At 43.6% G+C, this 19,561-nt stretch overlaps 1 protein-coding gene across 1 annotated transcript in view; it reads left to right on the top strand.

Annotated features, from left to right (window-relative positions):
• The window catches only part of atm (ATM serine/threonine kinase), a 184,878-nt gene that overhangs the window by 42,938 nt on the left and 122,379 nt on the right, over nucleotides 1-19,561 (top strand). Inside the window, exons 20-24 of the mRNA XM_084308894.1 lie at nucleotides 3,515-3,670; nucleotides 10,097-10,172; nucleotides 10,535-10,677; nucleotides 13,865-13,985; nucleotides 18,575-18,745. Coding sequence (XP_084165020.1) covers nucleotides 3,515-3,670; nucleotides 10,097-10,172; nucleotides 10,535-10,677; nucleotides 13,865-13,985; nucleotides 18,575-18,745 — 667 coding nt within the window. The remainder of the gene's footprint in view (nucleotides 1-3,514; nucleotides 3,671-10,096; nucleotides 10,173-10,534; nucleotides 10,678-13,864; nucleotides 13,986-18,574; nucleotides 18,746-19,561) is intronic.

The raw sequence follows: 19,561 nt of genomic DNA, 5'->3' as shown, positions 1-19,561 counted from the left end.
GCTTCTAATGGGGTTTAATAGTCACCTGGCAACAACAGCAGCCACAACCTGCACTTCCCTCAGGCATCTGTTCCCATGAACACAGCTCTGATATTACATAGGGACGGGACGAGTGACTCACCACACGATACTGTGACAAGTTTGGCCGTCGATAACGATAATATCACGCTATGCGATATCTGCGATAGTTGATAATATTGCAATGACATTTCATGTACGTATGTACATCACAATATGTGCAACTGAAAAAATACCCATAAAAAGGCAAAAAGCAGGAAATATGTATTTATTCACAGAATTGACATGAAAGCTTTTTCTTTTAACACATTGAGTGCCACGCCCCTTCCCGGGAAGTGACCACTTCCGTGCCGCCCATTAAACCCATGTAAACGTAGTTGTAGTTTGTAGCACTAAACCTAGGCCTGGGCGATATAACGATAACGATAAATATTGCGATATATTTTAATAATCGATATCGAATATCAAAATTTAAAAAAACCGTTTTTTTTTTTTTTTATATATATATTTTTTTTGTGACCTGCAACAGGGCAGTTTTAAAACCAGAGACAGTGGACAGACTTGTCTTTCTTGCCTGCAACTTAAAGTAATGGCTTTGCTTGTCCAAATGACAATACTGACCAAATTGAGATTTATTTCTCTTGTCCATTTATTTTGTTTGCTTTCTAATTTAAAATACAGTTTGAAACCGTCTGTACACAGTAGGCTATGTGTGCTAGCAGAACTAGACTCCAGTCACGAGTCACGGTGCACATGTGCGGTGGTTTATCCACCAAAAAAGCGCCAAAAGATCGAAAATAAACTAGCAGAGCCAGAACTGTTCAACTCCCCTGGAGCCACAGCCAGCAGAGAAGCTGGTTTACTTTAGCTTTTAAACCAGCTGCAGCCTGAGAACTGGAGTGTGAGGGGCTGTAACACTAAAGATGGCGGCAACGACAAAGAATTGCTGCAAAATAAACATACATCTGTTGTTTATAAAAAAAATAAAATTATACTTATAACAATTTTCGATAATTATCGATATCGAGAAATATGATAACATTATCATATCGTTATCGCGATATGATTTTTTTCCATATCGCCCAGCCCTAACTAAACCTATATTTTATAGTATCGCTATGGGTCTAATAACGCCCTCGAGTCTCATTGAGCTACTTCTGGTCAACGTGCAAAAAACAGATTCTTTTTTCATCCGTACATTTCCGTTTGATACCGTTTTGAATATGAACATAGTCCGGCCGCTTCTGAGCAATTCCAGGGAAAAGACACGAAAACAGCGTTTTTGTGTAATTCAATAAACACGTTGTAATTTTTCGCCTGATTATCGGATCTTCCTGAAATCAACGCTAGATCATTGATTGATTGATTGATTGATTGAAAAGTTTATTAACAGATTGCAGAATGGGTACAGTACAGTACAGCTCAATACATACAATTGTTAAGGGGATGCAGACCAGAGAAAGACTTTCGTCTTGTTTACATCAGGGTCCCCCATTTTCAATTCATCATAACATATATGACACACACGGCATACAGATAGACACTAGACAGTACTGCTACATCTATACATTTATGACGTACCAGATTTGCAAATACAGTACTGTTTGTGATACAAAAAGTGTCCAGAAAAAGAGTGTATATACATTTGACGTAGAAACTGTACATTGGGGGAGGTTGGGTAGGTGGGGTGGGGTTGGGTGGGTGGGGGAGGGGGGGGGGGACTGTACATTGGAGGTGGGGGGGGGGGGGGGGGGGTGAGTAGGGGGTGGGTGGGGGACACTGTACACTGTACATTGGAATACTGACAAAGCCATACTTGGTCATTTACTGTACAACTGGCTTAGGACATTTGTAGGGGCCAGTTTCAAATTGCAGTCTCCCGTAGGTGTTCTTTGGGAGTGTTTTTGAAAGTGGGTAGTGATCATCACTATTATCCTTTGTGGTGCACGCATGCAATGTGGTTTAGACCGGCGTGCCCCCCCCCCCCCCCCCCCCCCCTCCTGCATCCCAACGGCAGAACAGCCAGACACATAAACATATAGTTTCAATCGCAGTAGAAATAAATATCAGATCAATGCAAGCTTTCATATATAGTGTCCTTACCTGGTCTCTGAAGTAATGAAAAAAAAAGAATCCAATAATCTCATTGCCATTCCAGTTATCCACAGCGATCGTCCCTCCGACATTATTGGGCATTGCTCTTCAATGGGCGGGCGGTGTCAGTTGTCCAAGCCATCCCTATAAGCGTGCGTTTTGCCGGAGTGTTTAGGACCCGCCCCCACGCCGCAGCTCGGTATAGAAAATAAACGAACCCATTTCTAACCGGGTGCATTACTGGCCGAAGGCGTTAGAGGGCGGTATAATACCGTCTGCCAGCTTAGACACACTCATAACAGTACGCACAAGGTGCCCCGCTGAATTATGAATGGATATAGATAATAAAAGAAATACCGTGACAGAAACGTAGATCTACGTTTCCGGCACTCAACGATCAGATGACAGAACCGTAGATCTACGTGAACGGCACTGAAAGTGTTAATATCGAAACTTGGCGCCAGTGTATTGATAACATTTCGCAAGAGGGGAAGTACTACGATATATCACAGTATACATATTTTTATCCCACCCCTAATATTACAGTATGTGGATGGTGAAGCATTAGTAGTTATTATATGCCGTTGTGCTGTCAGGGTTTTCCCCTGTATATTACACTCCTAGAAACCCCAGCATTCTATTTTTACCATGAAGGAAAACTTGAAGCCTGAGAGGTCAAACTATGTCTTGTATTTGCATGTGGCCTCTGTATAAGTTCTAGTAGTGTTCTATCTTTGCATCAGACCTGCTGAACGGGTTCCAGAACGCTTGTTCCCCCCCCCCCCCCCATAATAACACTTGTTGGACCACAGGAAGAATAGCAGCTAACAGGGAATCAAATAAATCAAATGAAAGTGTCTGATGTCTTCAACCCCCCGTCTCCAAGCCACCACCGACCTAAGCCTCTTGAAAAGCCAGGGAAAACCTTAGTCATGTTGGGCAGAGGTGCATTGCTCATGGGACAGGGTTGCACACCGTGCAACCGGCTCTGTGAGCAGAAGCACGCCCACGCACATGCACGGATGTGCACGCGCACGCACATGCACGGCTGTGCACGCGCATGCACACAGGAATGCGCTGCACTCGACTGATGTGCCAACTCGCTAAGTATCCACCTGGCTACTTTGCATATCAATAGATCAGGTCGTCAGGTGTGTTCAAATATGTTCTCAGATACATTCACACACAACTTGTGAATGAAATGTGTTACATTCCATTCGTAGAGGCAATTAGGCATTGTCTTTAGTCTGTGCGTAGGTGAGGGAACATTTATGCGGGAGCTTGCATGCACGTGGCGTCATTCAAACACTGTGCAACCAAATCACCTACGCAAGCCTGGTGTTGGGTATTTAGACAGTGGAGCAGTAGTTGTTACTGTACATGTGTTGTGTTGTGTTCGCAGGGACCTGTGTTCTCTTTACCGTCAGGACCAGGAGATCTGTGCCGCTGTGCTGAGGGCTTTATTACCGTCTATAAGGAGCTTGGCGAGAACCCGACACCTGCCGGACGAAATGAGACATGTCCAGGGAACCCTGCTGCAAGTGGTGTCTGGATTCTGGTCTGTGCTTTATCTATTGATTGATTGATTGATTGATTGATTGATTGATTGATTGATTGATTGATTGATTGATTGATTGAAAATGTGCACAATGGGTACAATACACACAATTGTTAAGGGGATGCAGACCAGAGAAAGACTTTCGTCTTGTTTACATCAGGGTCCCCCATTTTCAATTCATCATAACATATATGACATACATGATATACAGATAGACAGTACTGCTACATCTATACATTTATGACATACCAGATTTACAAACTCAGTACTGTTTGTGACACAAAAATAGTATAAAAAAGAGAGTATATACATTTGACGAAGAAACTGTACATTGGAGGAGGTTGGGTAGGTGGGGTGGGGGGGAAACTACATTGGAGGTGGTTGGGTGGGGTGGGGGGGGGCAATTATCTAAGCAATAATGAGAGAGAGAGAGAGAGAGAGAGAGAGAGAGAGAGATAATTGGTATCAGTGTGCTGCATTCATAGGAATGAGGCTGTATGCAGAGTTCTGTAGCATACATAGCACTGCATACATTGGAATGTTATTACAACATAGTACTGCAGTTATAACCAGTGGAATGTCTCTTGTCCGATCACAATGCATGTCTGGAACTAAATGTGATGAAGAGTCTGCAGATAAAAATCGAGGCCACTATCGCTTCAACACGGCACTCTCCTTCGCTGCTCTAACTCTCAAATGGTCTGGTGAGACATGCTTAGTCAGCCTTCTCCACATACCAGAAGTATGCCAGGAACTAACAAGATGCGATAGTTTCTTCATGTACAGAATGCGGGGTATTTTTGACAACAATAGAAAACAAATATTCAGCCACCTCGACCAATAAGAAACCAAGATTTCCCTCTGCAAAAATACTGCATGTAAATTTTTTATTTTTTTTCCCCTCCATTTTCCTCCGATTTTCTCCCATCCCAATGTTAGTCGTTATGCCAATTCCCAATCCCCTTCCTGGTCGCTGCGCACTTACCCCCCACAGTCGGTCTGGGAGAGTGGAGGCTACCACGTGCTTCCTCCGACACACGTCCAGCCAATCAACCGCTTCTTTTCACCTGGCAGCGCGGATTCTCATTGAGAGGGCGTAGCGTGTGGAAGGATCACACTATCCCACTCAAGTCCTATCCGCGCTTAGCAGGCGCCCCGACCGAACTGTAGGAGTCGCTGTTTACAACGACCCGGACCCACCCCGCCAGCTTCTCCCACCCTCTAATACTGCCAATTGTATTAGTGTGAACGGCCAGCCAAGCTGGTGACAACCCCGGAGCTGTGAGCTGGATTCGAACAGGCGAATCTAGCCGCTCCGGGGTTTGGTGACGAACGCAATCTCCGTTACGCCACCTGACCGCCCGCATGTAAAACTTTTTTTTTTTTTTATTGGTCTTTTTCCCCCTCCATTTTCCTCCGATTTTCTCCCATCCCAATGTTAGTCGTATGCCAATTCCCAGTCCCTTCCTGGTCGCTGCGCTTTACCCCCCACAGTCGGATCATTTGGGAGAGTGGAGGCTACCACGTGCTTCCTCCGACACACGTCCAGCCAATCACCGCTTCTTTTCACCTGGCAGCGCGGATTCTCATTGAGAGGGCGTAGCGTGTGGGAGGACCACACTATCCCCCTCACGTCCAATCCGCGCTTAGCAGGCGCCCCGACCGAACTGTAGGAGTCGCTGTTTACAACGACCCGGACGCGTGTACCTGTTCCGCAACAGTAAGTGACTTCCGGGGTAGGCCTGATTGGCCCCGACAGGCACGTGACGCGGCAAACTCAGGACGCGCAACGAGACTGCTGAGAGCTGTCGCGCGGAAATAGGCTGTCTATTGCCATTCTCTAACACAAACTCTAACCTTAACCAGCTCCTTAACAGCGCCTAAACTTAACCGTTCTAACCTTAACCAACTCCGAAACAATGCCTAACCTTAACCTTAACCATGCCTAACCTTAACCATAGAAAGAATATTGCCATTCTCTAACACAAACTCTAACCTTAACCAGCTCCTTAACAGCGCCTAAACTTAACCGTTCTAACCTTAACCAACTCCGAAACAATGCCTAACCTTAACCTTAACCTTAACCATGCCTAACCTTAACCGGTGAAAGAATACACGTTAAAAAAAAAATCACGTTAAAAAAAAAAAAATCATGGGATTCGAACTGGCGTCAACAACGAACCGCAGGACCGCGGACCGCTGCTATGCCAGGTGAGCTGAAGCGCCGAATGAAAGTCATAGCTGATTTGGACGGTTACGTAATTCCACAAGCTCTGCCGCTCCGCTCCGCGGAGCGTGCCGCGCGGCAGAGAAAGTTGCGCGTCACGTGCCTGTCGGGGCCAATCAGGCCTACCCCGGAAGTCACTTACTGTTGCGGATAAGCTATACGCGACCCGGACCCACCCCGCCAGCTTCTCCCACCCTCTGATACAGCCAATTGTATCAGTGCAGACGGCCAGCCAAGCTGGTGACAACCCCGGAGCTGTGAGCTGGATTCGAACAGGCGAACCAAGCTCACAGCTCCGGGGCTGGTGACGAACGCAATCTCCGCTCGACCACCTAACCGCCCCATGTAAAACATTTTTAATAAAAAGAGGCTAATGGGAAATGTATTGAAAACACAGAGACAGTACCGCTTGCGGCCAGCAGGTGTCAGAAATCGACATTTTTCGCATTAACCCTTTCACTACCACACTACAGAAGGTTAACCCTTTACTAATACACTACAGACGTTATCTGTAGTGTGATAGTAAAAGGTTGACATTCTGTAGTGTGGTAGTGAAAGGGTTAACCATTTGTCGTGTGGCAGTGAAAGGGTTAACTTTATGTGTTGTCGCAGTGAAAGGGTTAACCATTTGGTAGTGTGGCAGTGAAAGGGTTAAGCTCCTAGAATAATGTAATTTCTCTCAATAGAGATCTTTGGGATGCCGGTTGCCTATCTGAATCCCTGGGCCGGCTGAGAAGATGTGAGCAAGAGAAGTGTCACTCCCTCCTCCCAAATACAACTACGGTTGAGGTGCCCTTGAGCAAGGCACTTAATCCCCAAATGCAGTAGAGCTGCTCAGTGGCCAACAGTAGAGGACTTGTGGTTGTACTGGGCAGCAGCTCCCAGGTGTGAATGTGTGTAACTGTGAGAGTCTGCTACCGAAACTTTCCTGGATATATGAAATGTTTGATTAAAAAAGGAACTTTTATACTAGGTTTATCCATTTCTGCATACAGATGCAGCACTGAACATTCAGATCCCTTCTGCTGCTCCTCTGCCACTTTAGAACTAGCACTCAGGTGTTATATTTCAGGGGGCTGGTGGCTCAAGTTTCAAGTTTCTTTAATAGTTGTCATACAGAAGTACAGAATACTTTCATACAAAATGCTTCTTACTGTTACGCTCCAGAGACTGTGCTAGACAAGATAGTATCAAATAACATAGTATAGCATGTAAATTAGAAGTAGAAAATGAGGTCACAGTGTTCAGTATAGACATATGTACAATGTTCGATGCAGAATAGACGTAACTGAGTTACCATATAATATACAATACTATGCAGTGTACTAATGTACAATACTATATAGTGCAAAGCAGAAATGGGATGAGGTACAATTTAGGTACAATTTACACTAAGGTGTACGACAGGGCTATTCAACTAAATTGTTCAGGGGGCCACATTGTCAGAAACCCAAGGGGCCAGGGGCCGGACTGCCACGGCGCCTCCCCGTGCTATGAATATATGTACACTTGACACAACACGCAACCACATTTTCACAACTTTTATTTAACTACATTGCAAAAGTAGTATACTTTTCAAAAAAAGTGCTTCATTTATGTGCCACATCTGCAACATCTCCTGCAGAAAGTGCTTCATTTATGACTGTGCAACAACTGCAACATCTCCTCTTCAACATTTCAATATAAAAATAAAATAAAAAACAAACAAGTGCATGATGTGCATCTGAACATTCTAACATCAACACTTGAACAAAAAAACACATTTATAGTGCAGCTGAGCTTATGAAAAAGTGCTTCATGTCTGTGCAACAACAGCAAATCACAGCATCTTATTAGCACTTATTGTCCACTCTTAACTCTCAAACATCAGGGGGGTGGGGGGCAGACAGGCCTAGCCTACATACACACATCTAATGAGAGCGATTGCACTTCTTTGACTGGGCAATGGCAGAGAAAGAGGGTTCATAGGAAGTGAGGGCTACCCGCAAACAGTGATGCAAATGCTCATTTGTCAAGGAGGCACGTTGCTTGTTTTAATGGCATTCATGTGAGAGAAACTGGATTCACAGGTGTATGTTGAGCCAAACATTGTTAGCACAGATATTGCCAGCGTTTTTATTTTGGGGAATGTCTTGACATGAATACACTTTATCCAAAATGTTGTGGTGGATTCATTCTCAAGTGCCTGCTTCAGAGCAGATGATGCTTGCTTGTCAATTATTTCAAGTTGCAGGAGACCTTCATCAATGTGAAGTGATGCAAGGAACTCTTGTCCTTTTGTGGAAATAGCAGCTACATTGGCAAATGGGTTGCTCACAAAATGCATCAATTCTCTGGACATGTCAAATTCATCAAATCGACTTGCAAAGTTTTCCCTCAATTTATCAATGAAATTTGTCATTAATTGAGTGACTTTTGGCTCAATTGTGCGTGTTAACGTTGACATGAAAAGAAAACATTAAAAAAAAAAGAAAAAAAATTATCATCATGTAATCTTTGGCGGGCCGGTCAGAATCATCCCGCGGGCCGGATCTGGCCCGCGGGCCGCCAGTTGAATAGCCCTGGTGTACGAGTTGTAGTGCAATCCTTCATCAATAAATATAAAGTGTGGGGAGTGGGTGCTACAGTGTGTTTGTTTAAAGTGAGTGTGTGCTATAAAGTGTGGGGAGTGGGTGCTACAGTGTGTTTGTTTAAAGTGAGTGTGTGCGTGTGGATGTGTGTGCTATGTGCGTTTGATGGTTGTTGTTGTGTAGTGTTCATTGTTCGTTGAGCAGCCTGATGGCCTGGGGATAGAAGCTTCTTCTGAGTCTTTCTGTGCTCGCCTTGAGACTCCGGTATCGCTTGCCTGACCGCAGCAGTTCAAAGAGGCAGTTGTCCGGGTGACTGGAGTCTTTAATGATTCTCTTAGCCTTGCCCCTGCACCGCTTGTTGTAAATGTTCTGGAGGGTGGGGAGCCCCCCTCCAATTGTGCGTTCGGCTGAACGTGTCACTCTTTGTAGTCTGCTTCGGTCTTGTGCAGTGCTATTCCCAAACCAGGAGGTGATGTTGCCAGTCAGGATGCTCTCTATTGTACATGAGTAGAAGTTCTTAAGGATCTTCTGACTGACTTGGAACTTCCTTAGGCGCCTGAGGAAGTAGAGGCGTTGTCGTGCCTTCTTCACAACACTGTCAATGTGTGTGGTCCATGTCAAGTCCTCGGATATGTAGGCTCCGAGCCCGAGGTACTTAAAGCTGTTGACTCTCTCAACCGGTGCCCCGTCGATGCTGAGGGGGCTGTAGTCCTTGACCCCCAACCTCCTGAAGTCCACAATCATCTCCTTTGTTTTGCTGACGTTCAGGGAGAGGCTGTTTTCCTGGCACCATCCCGCCAGGACCTTGACCTCTTCCAGGTAGGCCCTCTCGTCGTTGGCAGAGATCAGGCCCACCACCACTGTGTCGTCAGCAAATTTGATGATTGTGTTGCTACTCCGCTGAGCCACACAGTCGTGTGTGTACAGGGAGTAGAGGAGGGGACTCAGAACACAGCCCTGGGGGGCCCCTATGTTGAGGGTGATGGATGAGGAGGTGCAGTTGCCTGCTCTCACCACCTGGGGTCTGCCCGTCAGGAAGTCCAAGACCCACTGGCAGAGGTCATAGTTCAAGCCCAGGTCCCTGAGCTTGGCTATGAGTTTGGAGGGGACTATGGTATTGAATGCCGAGCTGTAGTCGATGAATAGCATTCTCACATAGTTCCCCTTCCTCTTGCTGGCTCCCAAAGTGAACAAATGGAGGGTACTTAACTTAAGTGCTCCCCCAGGGATGGGGTCGGGGGCTACTGCCCTCAGATCCCCAAGATAATTTGTATATGGGCAGTCTGACTTGGGGTACTGCCCATATATTAGTGTTGCAATGCATGATAAGTAAATAGTGAAAAAAGCTAAGCAATCGGATGGAGCTGGGGCGTTTGGGACGAATACAAATTTAAGATGAAAAAGTCTCCCCAGTGATACACTGTGGGAGGCAGTGGAGGTGTGTAATCTGGCCGGTCCAGAACAATAGGAGTCACAAAATCAGTTTGGCCCGTGGAGTGGTGGAGCAGCAGCAGAGGAGCAGCAGAGGTTCGATTTTTCAGTGCTGCATCTGTAGCTGGCCCGTCATGTTGCCATCTACACCTATTCTTGGATCCAGTTTTTAACGTAATCACGTTGGCTGTGTTGCAGTATCCTGGCCCAGACGGGGAAGTGCACAGCGACGGTACGAGCTGCTTTAGTGGCATGTCTGGTCGCTCTGCTGGAGGTGAGCTCACAGAGGTTCTGCATCTGGTTTGATCATAGACTTTTTGGAGATTTATTTTCGATATAAAGATTCCCTCAGTGTACTTCCATGTTCGTCTTTTTGATACGTCAGTGTTTATTAACATCCTGTTTGTCATTGTTCATATTTCCCAATACAAGAGGGATTACTGCTGGGATTTCTTTTTTGCATATTTCCTTCTATATATATTTATTTTTTATTTACGATAAATGCACAAAAACAACAGCATTCACTAAAAAAAAAGAAAAAAAAATATACAACAAAGTTGATAGATATATTATTGTTACACTAATCTCACCAGATGAATGCTTCTCCCCTTCTGACGTTTGTCCTCCTCGCGTCAGGCTGACCCGTGCTGTAATTGGGCGGTCCTAGACATTAGAGAGGAGGAGGAGTCAGTCAGTCGTCGAGTGTCAGTCGTCCTCCCCTCCCACCTGTCGGACCCTCACCATCACGTCCGGATGCTGGCAGCCATGTCTGTTGAGAGGTAGGCTCCAGTTCCACCAACTAGACCTGTTCAGTACTGCTGATGATACACAGACCAAGAATGGATAGACAGACTGACAGGCAAGTCAGGAATTGAAGTAGAAGTAGAAAGCTTTATTGTCATTGTACAATACAGTACAACAAAATTAGTTTGTGCAGCACCTAAAAGAACGATACCTACATACACACTCAACCACACAACACATCCATGATGTACCCATAGACACACTACCATACATACATTAGTTGTACACATACTCACTATCACACCACACATTAATGTACCCACAGAAAAAATATATATTTCACATCGGCGGAAAATATTGCACATTAGAGAATACCATTATTGCGCATTTCCCAACATCTGTCATATTGCACATACAAGTATTATAGTGAGGTAGATGTAGATGTGGTGGCAATAGGGGGGGGGGGGGGGGGGGTGATTGTTCAGTTCAGTGATGGCTCTCGGGAAGGAGCTGTTCTGCAGCCTGGAGGTGATATAGAGACATACCTTATTCACTTGGAATGCCGTCAAACAGTAGGAAAAAGGGCTCCACTTGGTATTGCCCGTTGTTTCCTTTGTTTTGTTCTGATGTGGGGGTTGGAGTTCATCAGTAAGTTATTCTACTGTGAATGTCTCCATACCTCTCTTGGTAGAGCCTGAGGTGTAGTCAGCAGTAGCAACCCCTCCTCTATACCCCCTTAAATCCAATCAACACATCAGACAAAAACTGTAAACAAAGCGTAGTACCGTGTTGTCATCTTTTGCCTAGAGCCTCTAGAGGTTGCTGTTTAACTCATTGACCGCCGGGGATTAGACGGGGCCCCGTTGTAGCACTGCCACGCTTTAAAAGATAGGAGTGTGTCACCTTGTTTGTAGAGCTATAACTATATTCTATATTATAGCTATGGATACAATACTATGGCCCATTTGACATCACCTATCTATCGTTCAATATGTGAAAAAGAATACATTTTTCCATCCATATGTTCCTGTGTTATACCGTGGTGAATATAAGTATCGTTATAGCGTGGTCTGGTGTAATCCCCGAAAGGCTGAGTAATAGTATGTCAATTCTACTATAAACGTTGCCGTTTCTTGCCTGTACACGCTATTATTCCCAAATCAAATCTATATCATAGGTATTATGTTTCATCATGAATGCATGAAAGGGGGGGGGGGGGGGTCGTTTTTTGATGCTTTGATCGTCACCAACGGCATACGTTGTGGAGTAACGTTGCACACATGTTGCGATCGTGGTCAAGACATGGTTGGATCAATGCAGGATTGATATCATATAGCCCTTACCTTCACTAGGATGTACCCCAAAAAGAATATTCCAATTATCTGATCGCGAGTCCCAGTATTGGTGTCGATCGTGTCGCCAACATAATCCACCACACATCATGCATTGGGAGTAGGGATGCTCGATATTGGCTTTTTTACCTATACCGATATTGTCCAACTCTTAATTTCCGATACCGATATCAACCGATACCGATATATGCAGGGTTCCCCCCCCCCCAAAAAAAAACTTAATAATTTCAGGTAATTAACAATTAACATTACATATCTCTTGTCATGTAATTAACACAACATTATGCATACTTTGACAATAAATAAAATAATAATTTGTTCTTACTTGCTTGCCTGGGTAAATAAAGGTTAAATAAATGTAAAAAATAAAACAAATATTTATTTTTTGAATACCGATATTTTCCGATATCAAATTTTTATGCCAATATCGGTAGGCCGATAATATCGGACATCCCTAATCGGGAGCATTTGACACGTCTCAATCCGATCGTTATAACCGCTCCATTCGCCCGACAAAGAAAAGTGAGCCCGGTGACATTTGATACAAGGTTTCAAAGGGTGCTCGATACCGCCATCTAGCTGGATGCGGCCGGTATTGCACTTTGGCGATCTCAGACTCATTCCCTATGCTATGGTAACACTGAGGTCCCCGGATGAATAATGAATAAAAATATTGAAAAAAGAAAAAACGATCAAATAATGTATATATACGTGGTTGGCATTCAATGGTTGTCGGCCAAACACGTATATAAACGCTGTTGGCGGGTATTGAGTTAACGGCATTACTACCTTTTTAATTGTTGATATTATATATACGATACACACAGTTGATGCAATACATAGATACAGAGATTTAATCTATTGAACCTTGTCGGAATCTATCAATTTAGTGTACTCATCCATGTTTAACACTTTAATCGCCATGGGTTAAATTCATAATTTACCATCCCTCGCCAGCTCTATTTGTCTATGGAGAAGTTCCCCTTCTTTGCAGGGCTATAACTTTTTAAATTCTATTGCTACATTGCCATTATTATGGCCCATTCAATGTCCTATATGTATTGTTCAGGGTGTAGCAACGTTAAACTTTTTCATTCACATATTCATACTAAAATATGGTCTAAAGTATAAGTATGTTTTTAAGCGTTTTCTGCAGCTTTCTTCAGAACGTGATTTATAGCCCTAAATGCATTATATTGATGATCAAATACAGTTTGGTAGGAATCTGTGCAAGATGAAAAATTTCAACTGGACGTACTTCTAGAATGATCTACGTATGATCTGATGATGGGCGGGGGATCGTTTATAATTCCGTGGGCAGCGTTAGATGATTCATCCAGAGTGGGTCATATGTTCATCATAGCAGTTTATATGGAATACCTTAGAAAATAACGCTGAATCTTACCGTATGTTCCTCGCGCCGTTGGACGATCAGCGTGGAGTAGACTGTTTTCGATTATGGGATGTTGATCCTGATGAACCATTTCCAGGTTGTATAATACTATATACGTCCAAATAACTTTGTTTATTGAGTTAGGGCGAGCGATTGATCATCCAGTGTGTTGAGATGGAGTCCGGCTACCGATCGCGAGTGCCCGGAGCACATATGGATGAGCACTTCCTGTTTGGCGCGCCCCTCCCTCTTGGCCGATCTGCCGATCGGCCACCAGATGGCGCTCTCGAACCGTTAGACAGTTGAGTGGAGCTCACCAGTACATCTCAGGGCTCCGGAAAGGAAATATGATTTCGATGACAGATTTTTGAAATATTGACATCAAAGACGAATGACTTCTTAACTCGTCCCCGGCGATCATAGTGTTAATGTAGTCGTCAGTGTGTTTAATCATAATTCATTCTCTCTGCACTCAAGGCTTTTTCTGGAGGTGGGACCAGATGGCTTGCTGGAGAAGAGGAAGATGCTGCCACTGAAACACCAGCAGACAGCCTTTGAGAACGTCTACCAGAAGGCAGAGGAAGGGATGAGGTTCCAGGTAAGATCCATCCATCTGTACTAGGGCGGTCACTTTAACAAAAAATCAAATTCGAAATTCATTGCAGAATTGTAGACAAGTTTGAATTAGAATTTCAGTGTAAAAAAAAATCTGTACATGCAATTCTGCCTCAAACTCTGGGGTAGTATACACTCTAGTACAGTGGTTCCCAGCCTTCTTCTTAACCCTTCCACTGCCACACAACAGAAGGTTAACCCTTTACTATCACATAACCGACGGTCGCCGTGTGGCAGTGAAAGGGTTAACCGGCTGTCGTGTGGCAGTGAAAGGATTAACCTTCTGTGTATTGTCGCAGTCAAAGGGTTAACCGTTTGGTAGTGCGGCAGTGAAAGGGTTAACACATTCGGGGCCATTGGGGTGAGTCTAATTAATGTCAAGAGGACCGGGGAATGTAAACAAACATGGGGCTGTTTGTACAGCTAAATCTATACTTTATAGTATTGCTATCTGTCCATTCTCATTGTCAATTGAGTCCATAAACCGTCCCTTAAAAATGGCTTAAAGAAAAAAAAATCATCAATAGGTTCTCATTTTATAGCGCCGTGAATATAAGCCTTATACGGGATTTGGGACTAGTATATTTTCTGGGAGGCTAGATAAAGGGCTAATAGCTGCTAACATTATATCCAATGGCATTACCGTTTTACAGATGCTACAGAAAGAACTCAAACTGCATATGATCGACACGATCCCAAAGCATGTATGCATGAAAGGGGGGCGGGGGACGTCGTTTATTATTATTGATTACCAATAACCGTGTTCGTCTAACTAGCCACATAGGCCGAACGCCTGGATGGCTATCAAAACAATGCCCGATCGGGCTGTAATTGACGTGAAAAAGATCTTACCGTGGTCCGGGCTGATCCCCCCCGAGCATTTCCCCGTTATCGATCGCCATCTGGTAGATTGATATGTCCATTGGCTGATGATAAATCCCCTTATTGCATGGTGAAATCTGCGATTCGAAACGTAATCCAAGCTACATGCTGCACATCCAGAATCCTGCTACTGAAAAAAAAAAGACTGATCCGTTCAGCCACAGGGCACACTGCATTATCGCGATAGCGCCCCTAAGAGGATCTGGCCGGTATTGCACCTTCTCGAATTCATAGAGTAGGGTAAATCTGCAGTGCCGCTCGGCGACCTTGAATAGGTTATTAAAATGGAATAAAAGCAATAACAACTTCCCACGGATATATCCGTGCCTCTGTCCGCAACCGGTGGAATAAAAAACACGGAGATCTCCGTGGCCCGTCCCGAATGTGTTAAGGCAGCGGTTCTCAACAGGGGTGCCTTGAGATTAAAAAAAGAATAATATATATAATATATATTTTTTTATTCTTTTTGGATTACAGAAAATGTTCACTAAAGTGCTATCTGTTGCAGCTGCACTGTTTTCCATGAAAATACCATATTTGGATAAGTTTGACCATTTCTCAAAATCTGAAAATCATTATTTAATAAAACACAGAAAAGGATCACCAATTACTCTGGATAAAAAAAAACCTTTACAGACAACATTGAGACAAAGCTTCCTGACACATCTCCATCCAAACTCTTGGAAGAACTCATTGAAATCTCATCTGATACCACCTGGAGAGCTAGTTTCAGAGTGTGGTGCTGAGTACCAAGTATCTCATGATGCAGCAGTTCATGTGTTGATACCATTCAGCACCACATATCTGTGTGAAGCTGGCTTTTCATCCATGACAGCTCTGAAAACAAAATATAGGGCCAAGTTGAGCCTTGAGGATGACATGCGTGTTGCCTTGTCAAAGATCTCCCCACGTATTGACCGTATTATTAGCCAGCAGCAGCAGACCTCGCATTGAGCTAGAAATGTCCACTGAGTGAACGAGTGCTTATTTTCTGTATTTATTTATATTTTTTGAGAAATGGTAACTTGGTGATCCTTTTCTGTATTTAAAAAAAAATACATGATTTTCTGTTTTTGAGAAATGGTCAAACTTATCCAAATATGCTATTTTATGGAGAACAGTGCAGCTGCAACAGATAGCACTTTAGTGATCCTTTTCTGTATTTAAAACAAAATACATGATTTTCAGTTTGAGAAATGGTCACACTTATCCAAATATGCAATTTTTATGGAAAAGTGTGCAGCTGCAACAGATAGCACTTTAGTGATAATTTTCTGTAATTTTATTTAAAGAAATATGCTATTTGATTTACTACTACAAGCAGTGTAATGTCAACAGTACTAAGCCATTTAGACCTGTAACACCTGTTAATACCGGGTAATGCATTATATAGCCTGCATATACACACAAATGTGTTTCCCGGTTTCTTAAATAAACATTATTTTGAAAGCAAGCTCTTTTGTCATCATTGTAGCAAAAAAGACAGGACCGGAAAAGTCTTTATCGTATGTAGGGATGCCCTGGAATATTTTATTGAACACAGGGGTGCCTTGGCAGCAGAAAGGTTGAGAACCCCTGTGTTAAGGGACCCCTATTCTACCATTGTATACACTGACAACCCCCACATACATACAGTTACAAAAAGGTGGCCTACTTCTTTTGAAATATCAAATCAAATCAAATTTATTTGTAAGGCCCGACAACACACGTTAATGTCCCCATGGGCCGGACACGTCTTCTTTAAACAAGTCAAGAAGAAACATCACAATAAGTCAAGAACAAAACAAGAACACCATAAAGTCCAATTAATTTTTAAATAAATGCAAAATAAATAAATGCAACACTCCCAGACATACCCCACGCGAAGGTAAGGAAAAACTCACTAAAACCTAGCAATAGGAAAAAATGCACCACAGGCAATGTGGAGGAGAGAAACCTTAGAAGGGCCATTCAAGGGGGGATCTCCCTTCTTAGATGTCGGTGATAGTAGTGTTGCAATAAAACAGGTGAACAGTTGGTAGGCATGCACTCATGTGTGTAGTGAAACACAGATAAGTGCATGCGATACCAACTGAACATTTTGAAAGATTAAAGATTATAGAGCTGATAGCGATAGCAACTGAACATTTTTGAAAGATTAAAGATAGAGCTGATAGCGGATCTATTTGAGGGCGAAGGGGCGGCGCAGATAGGGTTGCATCCTCCCGGTCTTCATCACGGGACGTCCAACACTGCGGTCATCACTCCGAGACAGCCACTCACAGGGAGACAAGGGGACAGGGAGCCGGGACAGGCGTTAGACAGTTTGCGTGATTGTGATGGGCGGACATAGCAATAGATACAAGTGGTAAGCATATATGTGAATAGAATAGATATATGTAGTAAGCATATTATGTGAATAGAATAGAAGTACTTAACCCAGCAATGAACGTCTGAACCACGTTGACAGACCACGGACAGAAGACAGTAAGAAGCTGATCCATGGCCTTGTGGTGCACGTAGAACAGTCACTGCAATCTTGGGCAAGACCCCGAGACATCCACCACCTTGGTCAGCACTACGAGACAACGACTCAGAGAGAGGGGGGGGGGGGGGGGGGGTTGGGGGGGGGGGTTAGAGAGTTCCCATGTTTGTAGTGGGTGGAGATGGAGCAATAAATACATGTAGTGAGCATATGCATACATGGTGACAGGGGAATCATAGTATATAAGAAAATTGTGAAATTGAGTAATAGATAGAACTACTGCAAATATCTTCATGTATGTGTCTTTTTGGCTCACACAATAAAGACGGAGCACTCAAAACTATGCAATATTTTTGCAGTCTAAAGTGACTTTGAGTTCTAGAAAAGCACTATATAAATCAAGTTTATTATTTAGTATTTTTTTTTTTTTAAACTTTGGCCATTTCCCTGGCTCTTTTATACGTTTATCGCATTTATACTTGGTCAAGTTCGACCGACAGAAGCAGGCTGAAAGGGTTCAGATGGGGGGGAAGACACTCTGGGAAAGGCACGGCTGCAGTCCGGGATTCGAACTCGCTCAGCCCCAGATCCGTGACGAGCACGGTTGTCCACGGCGCTGAAATAGCACTCGCGGTACGTGGTGAGCTACTGGAGCTCCCCCTATTATTTAGTATTTTTACGTTGTGAGCCTAAGGACCATGAATCCCATTCCAGACCTAGCGTGGAACTTCAGATTTTAATTTGTTTTTCTTAATTCCTGAAAAGTTGGACTTTTGATAGGACGTCTTTCACTTGAGAGCAACACTATACAGTGTTGTAGTGCTATTATTGGAAATCTACTGTCTGCCTTTGATTATAGAGTGTAAAGAGACATTTTGTTTATGATAGACAGCGCTTACATATTGTTTATAATATAGACGGCACTAACATTTTGTTTATCATAGACATAAAAAGAGACGTGAGGGAACACTCTCCTTCCACTACACCCCTGACGATATCTATATGTTTCTGCTTCACATATCTAAGATTAAAATTCGATTCACAAATTGCCTTAAATAATCGATCATGATAAATCGAGAATCAATCGTAAATCGAACCCCCCCCCCCCACCCCCCCATCAATCAACCATTGATTAATTTTGCAATGTCTGTGGGAACCCTGCAAAGATTCCCAAATCCTGCCCCCTAATAATGTGTTATTTATTTGTGCATCCGTCTGTCTCTCAGAAAAGCAGCTCTTCGGAGGACCAGCGTGACGAGACGTTCAACCGCAGAGCCACCCTGTTGAAGAGCGTGTCGGTGGTGCTGTGCTGCAGCCCGGTCTGCGAGAAGCTGTCTCTGTTTGCCCTCTTCCAGTCTTACAAGGAGAACAACATCGAGGAGCAGCTCATCAAAAAGGCAAAGGGACCCTTTAAAATACCATGTTAAAATACCATGCTGGGCGTCGTAACCCTTTCACTACCACACTACAGAAGGTTAACCCTTTCACTGCCACACTACAGTCTGTATGTAGTGTGGTAGTGAAAGGGTTAACCTTTTGTCATGTGGCAGTGAAGGGTTAACCTTATGTATTGTTGCAGTGAAAGGGTTAACCATTTGGTAGTGTGGTAGTGAAAGGATTAAAGGGCCACTTCACACAAAAATTTAACAATGCTGATTTATTTTGCACATATAACCCCACACACATCTGAAACCGTTTTACACACATTCATTTAGTTTGACAGTTATAAATGAGTTTGAATATGGCCGCTAGTGATCAGGGACATTGGATCCTTGTGTTGTGATAATTATAGCTCCATGAAATGATGAGGGTAGCAGTCCCCCTAAGATAAGGTATTGCTATTTCTTCATCTACATAATTTCATGGAGCTGTAATAGTACACATTTGTTGAATTTTGTTATGTCCACGGAGCGAGACATAATAACATCGGTAGCGTGTGTTTGTTTCCGCACAATATATTTTTATTGCTGCTGCCATGCGCTTTAAGATGCATTCTAAAAATGTATTTCCCTAAACAACTCCTCAAGTACTACATGAGTAATTAATGCGAGTACTCCATCTGGGAAAACATTAGTCATGTCCATCCCTACACTGGACTCACCTTCATACCAAAAGAGAGTGGACTGACTTGGCTTCCTTTAAAACCTGTTAAGCTGTAAGGTCCCCCAGTTGAAGAGTCCCCCTGCTGTTTTATCATAAATCATACAGACCGT

The sequence above is a fragment of the Notolepis coatsorum genome (genome assembly GCF_963971535.1).
Source record: "Notolepis coatsorum genome assembly, chromosome: 1".
Taxonomy (NCBI): Eukaryota; Metazoa; Chordata; class Actinopteri; order Aulopiformes; family Paralepididae; genus Notolepis; species Notolepis coatsorum.
The sequence above is the reverse complement of the archived record's forward strand: the minus strand, read 5'-3'. Positions and strand labels throughout refer to the sequence as shown.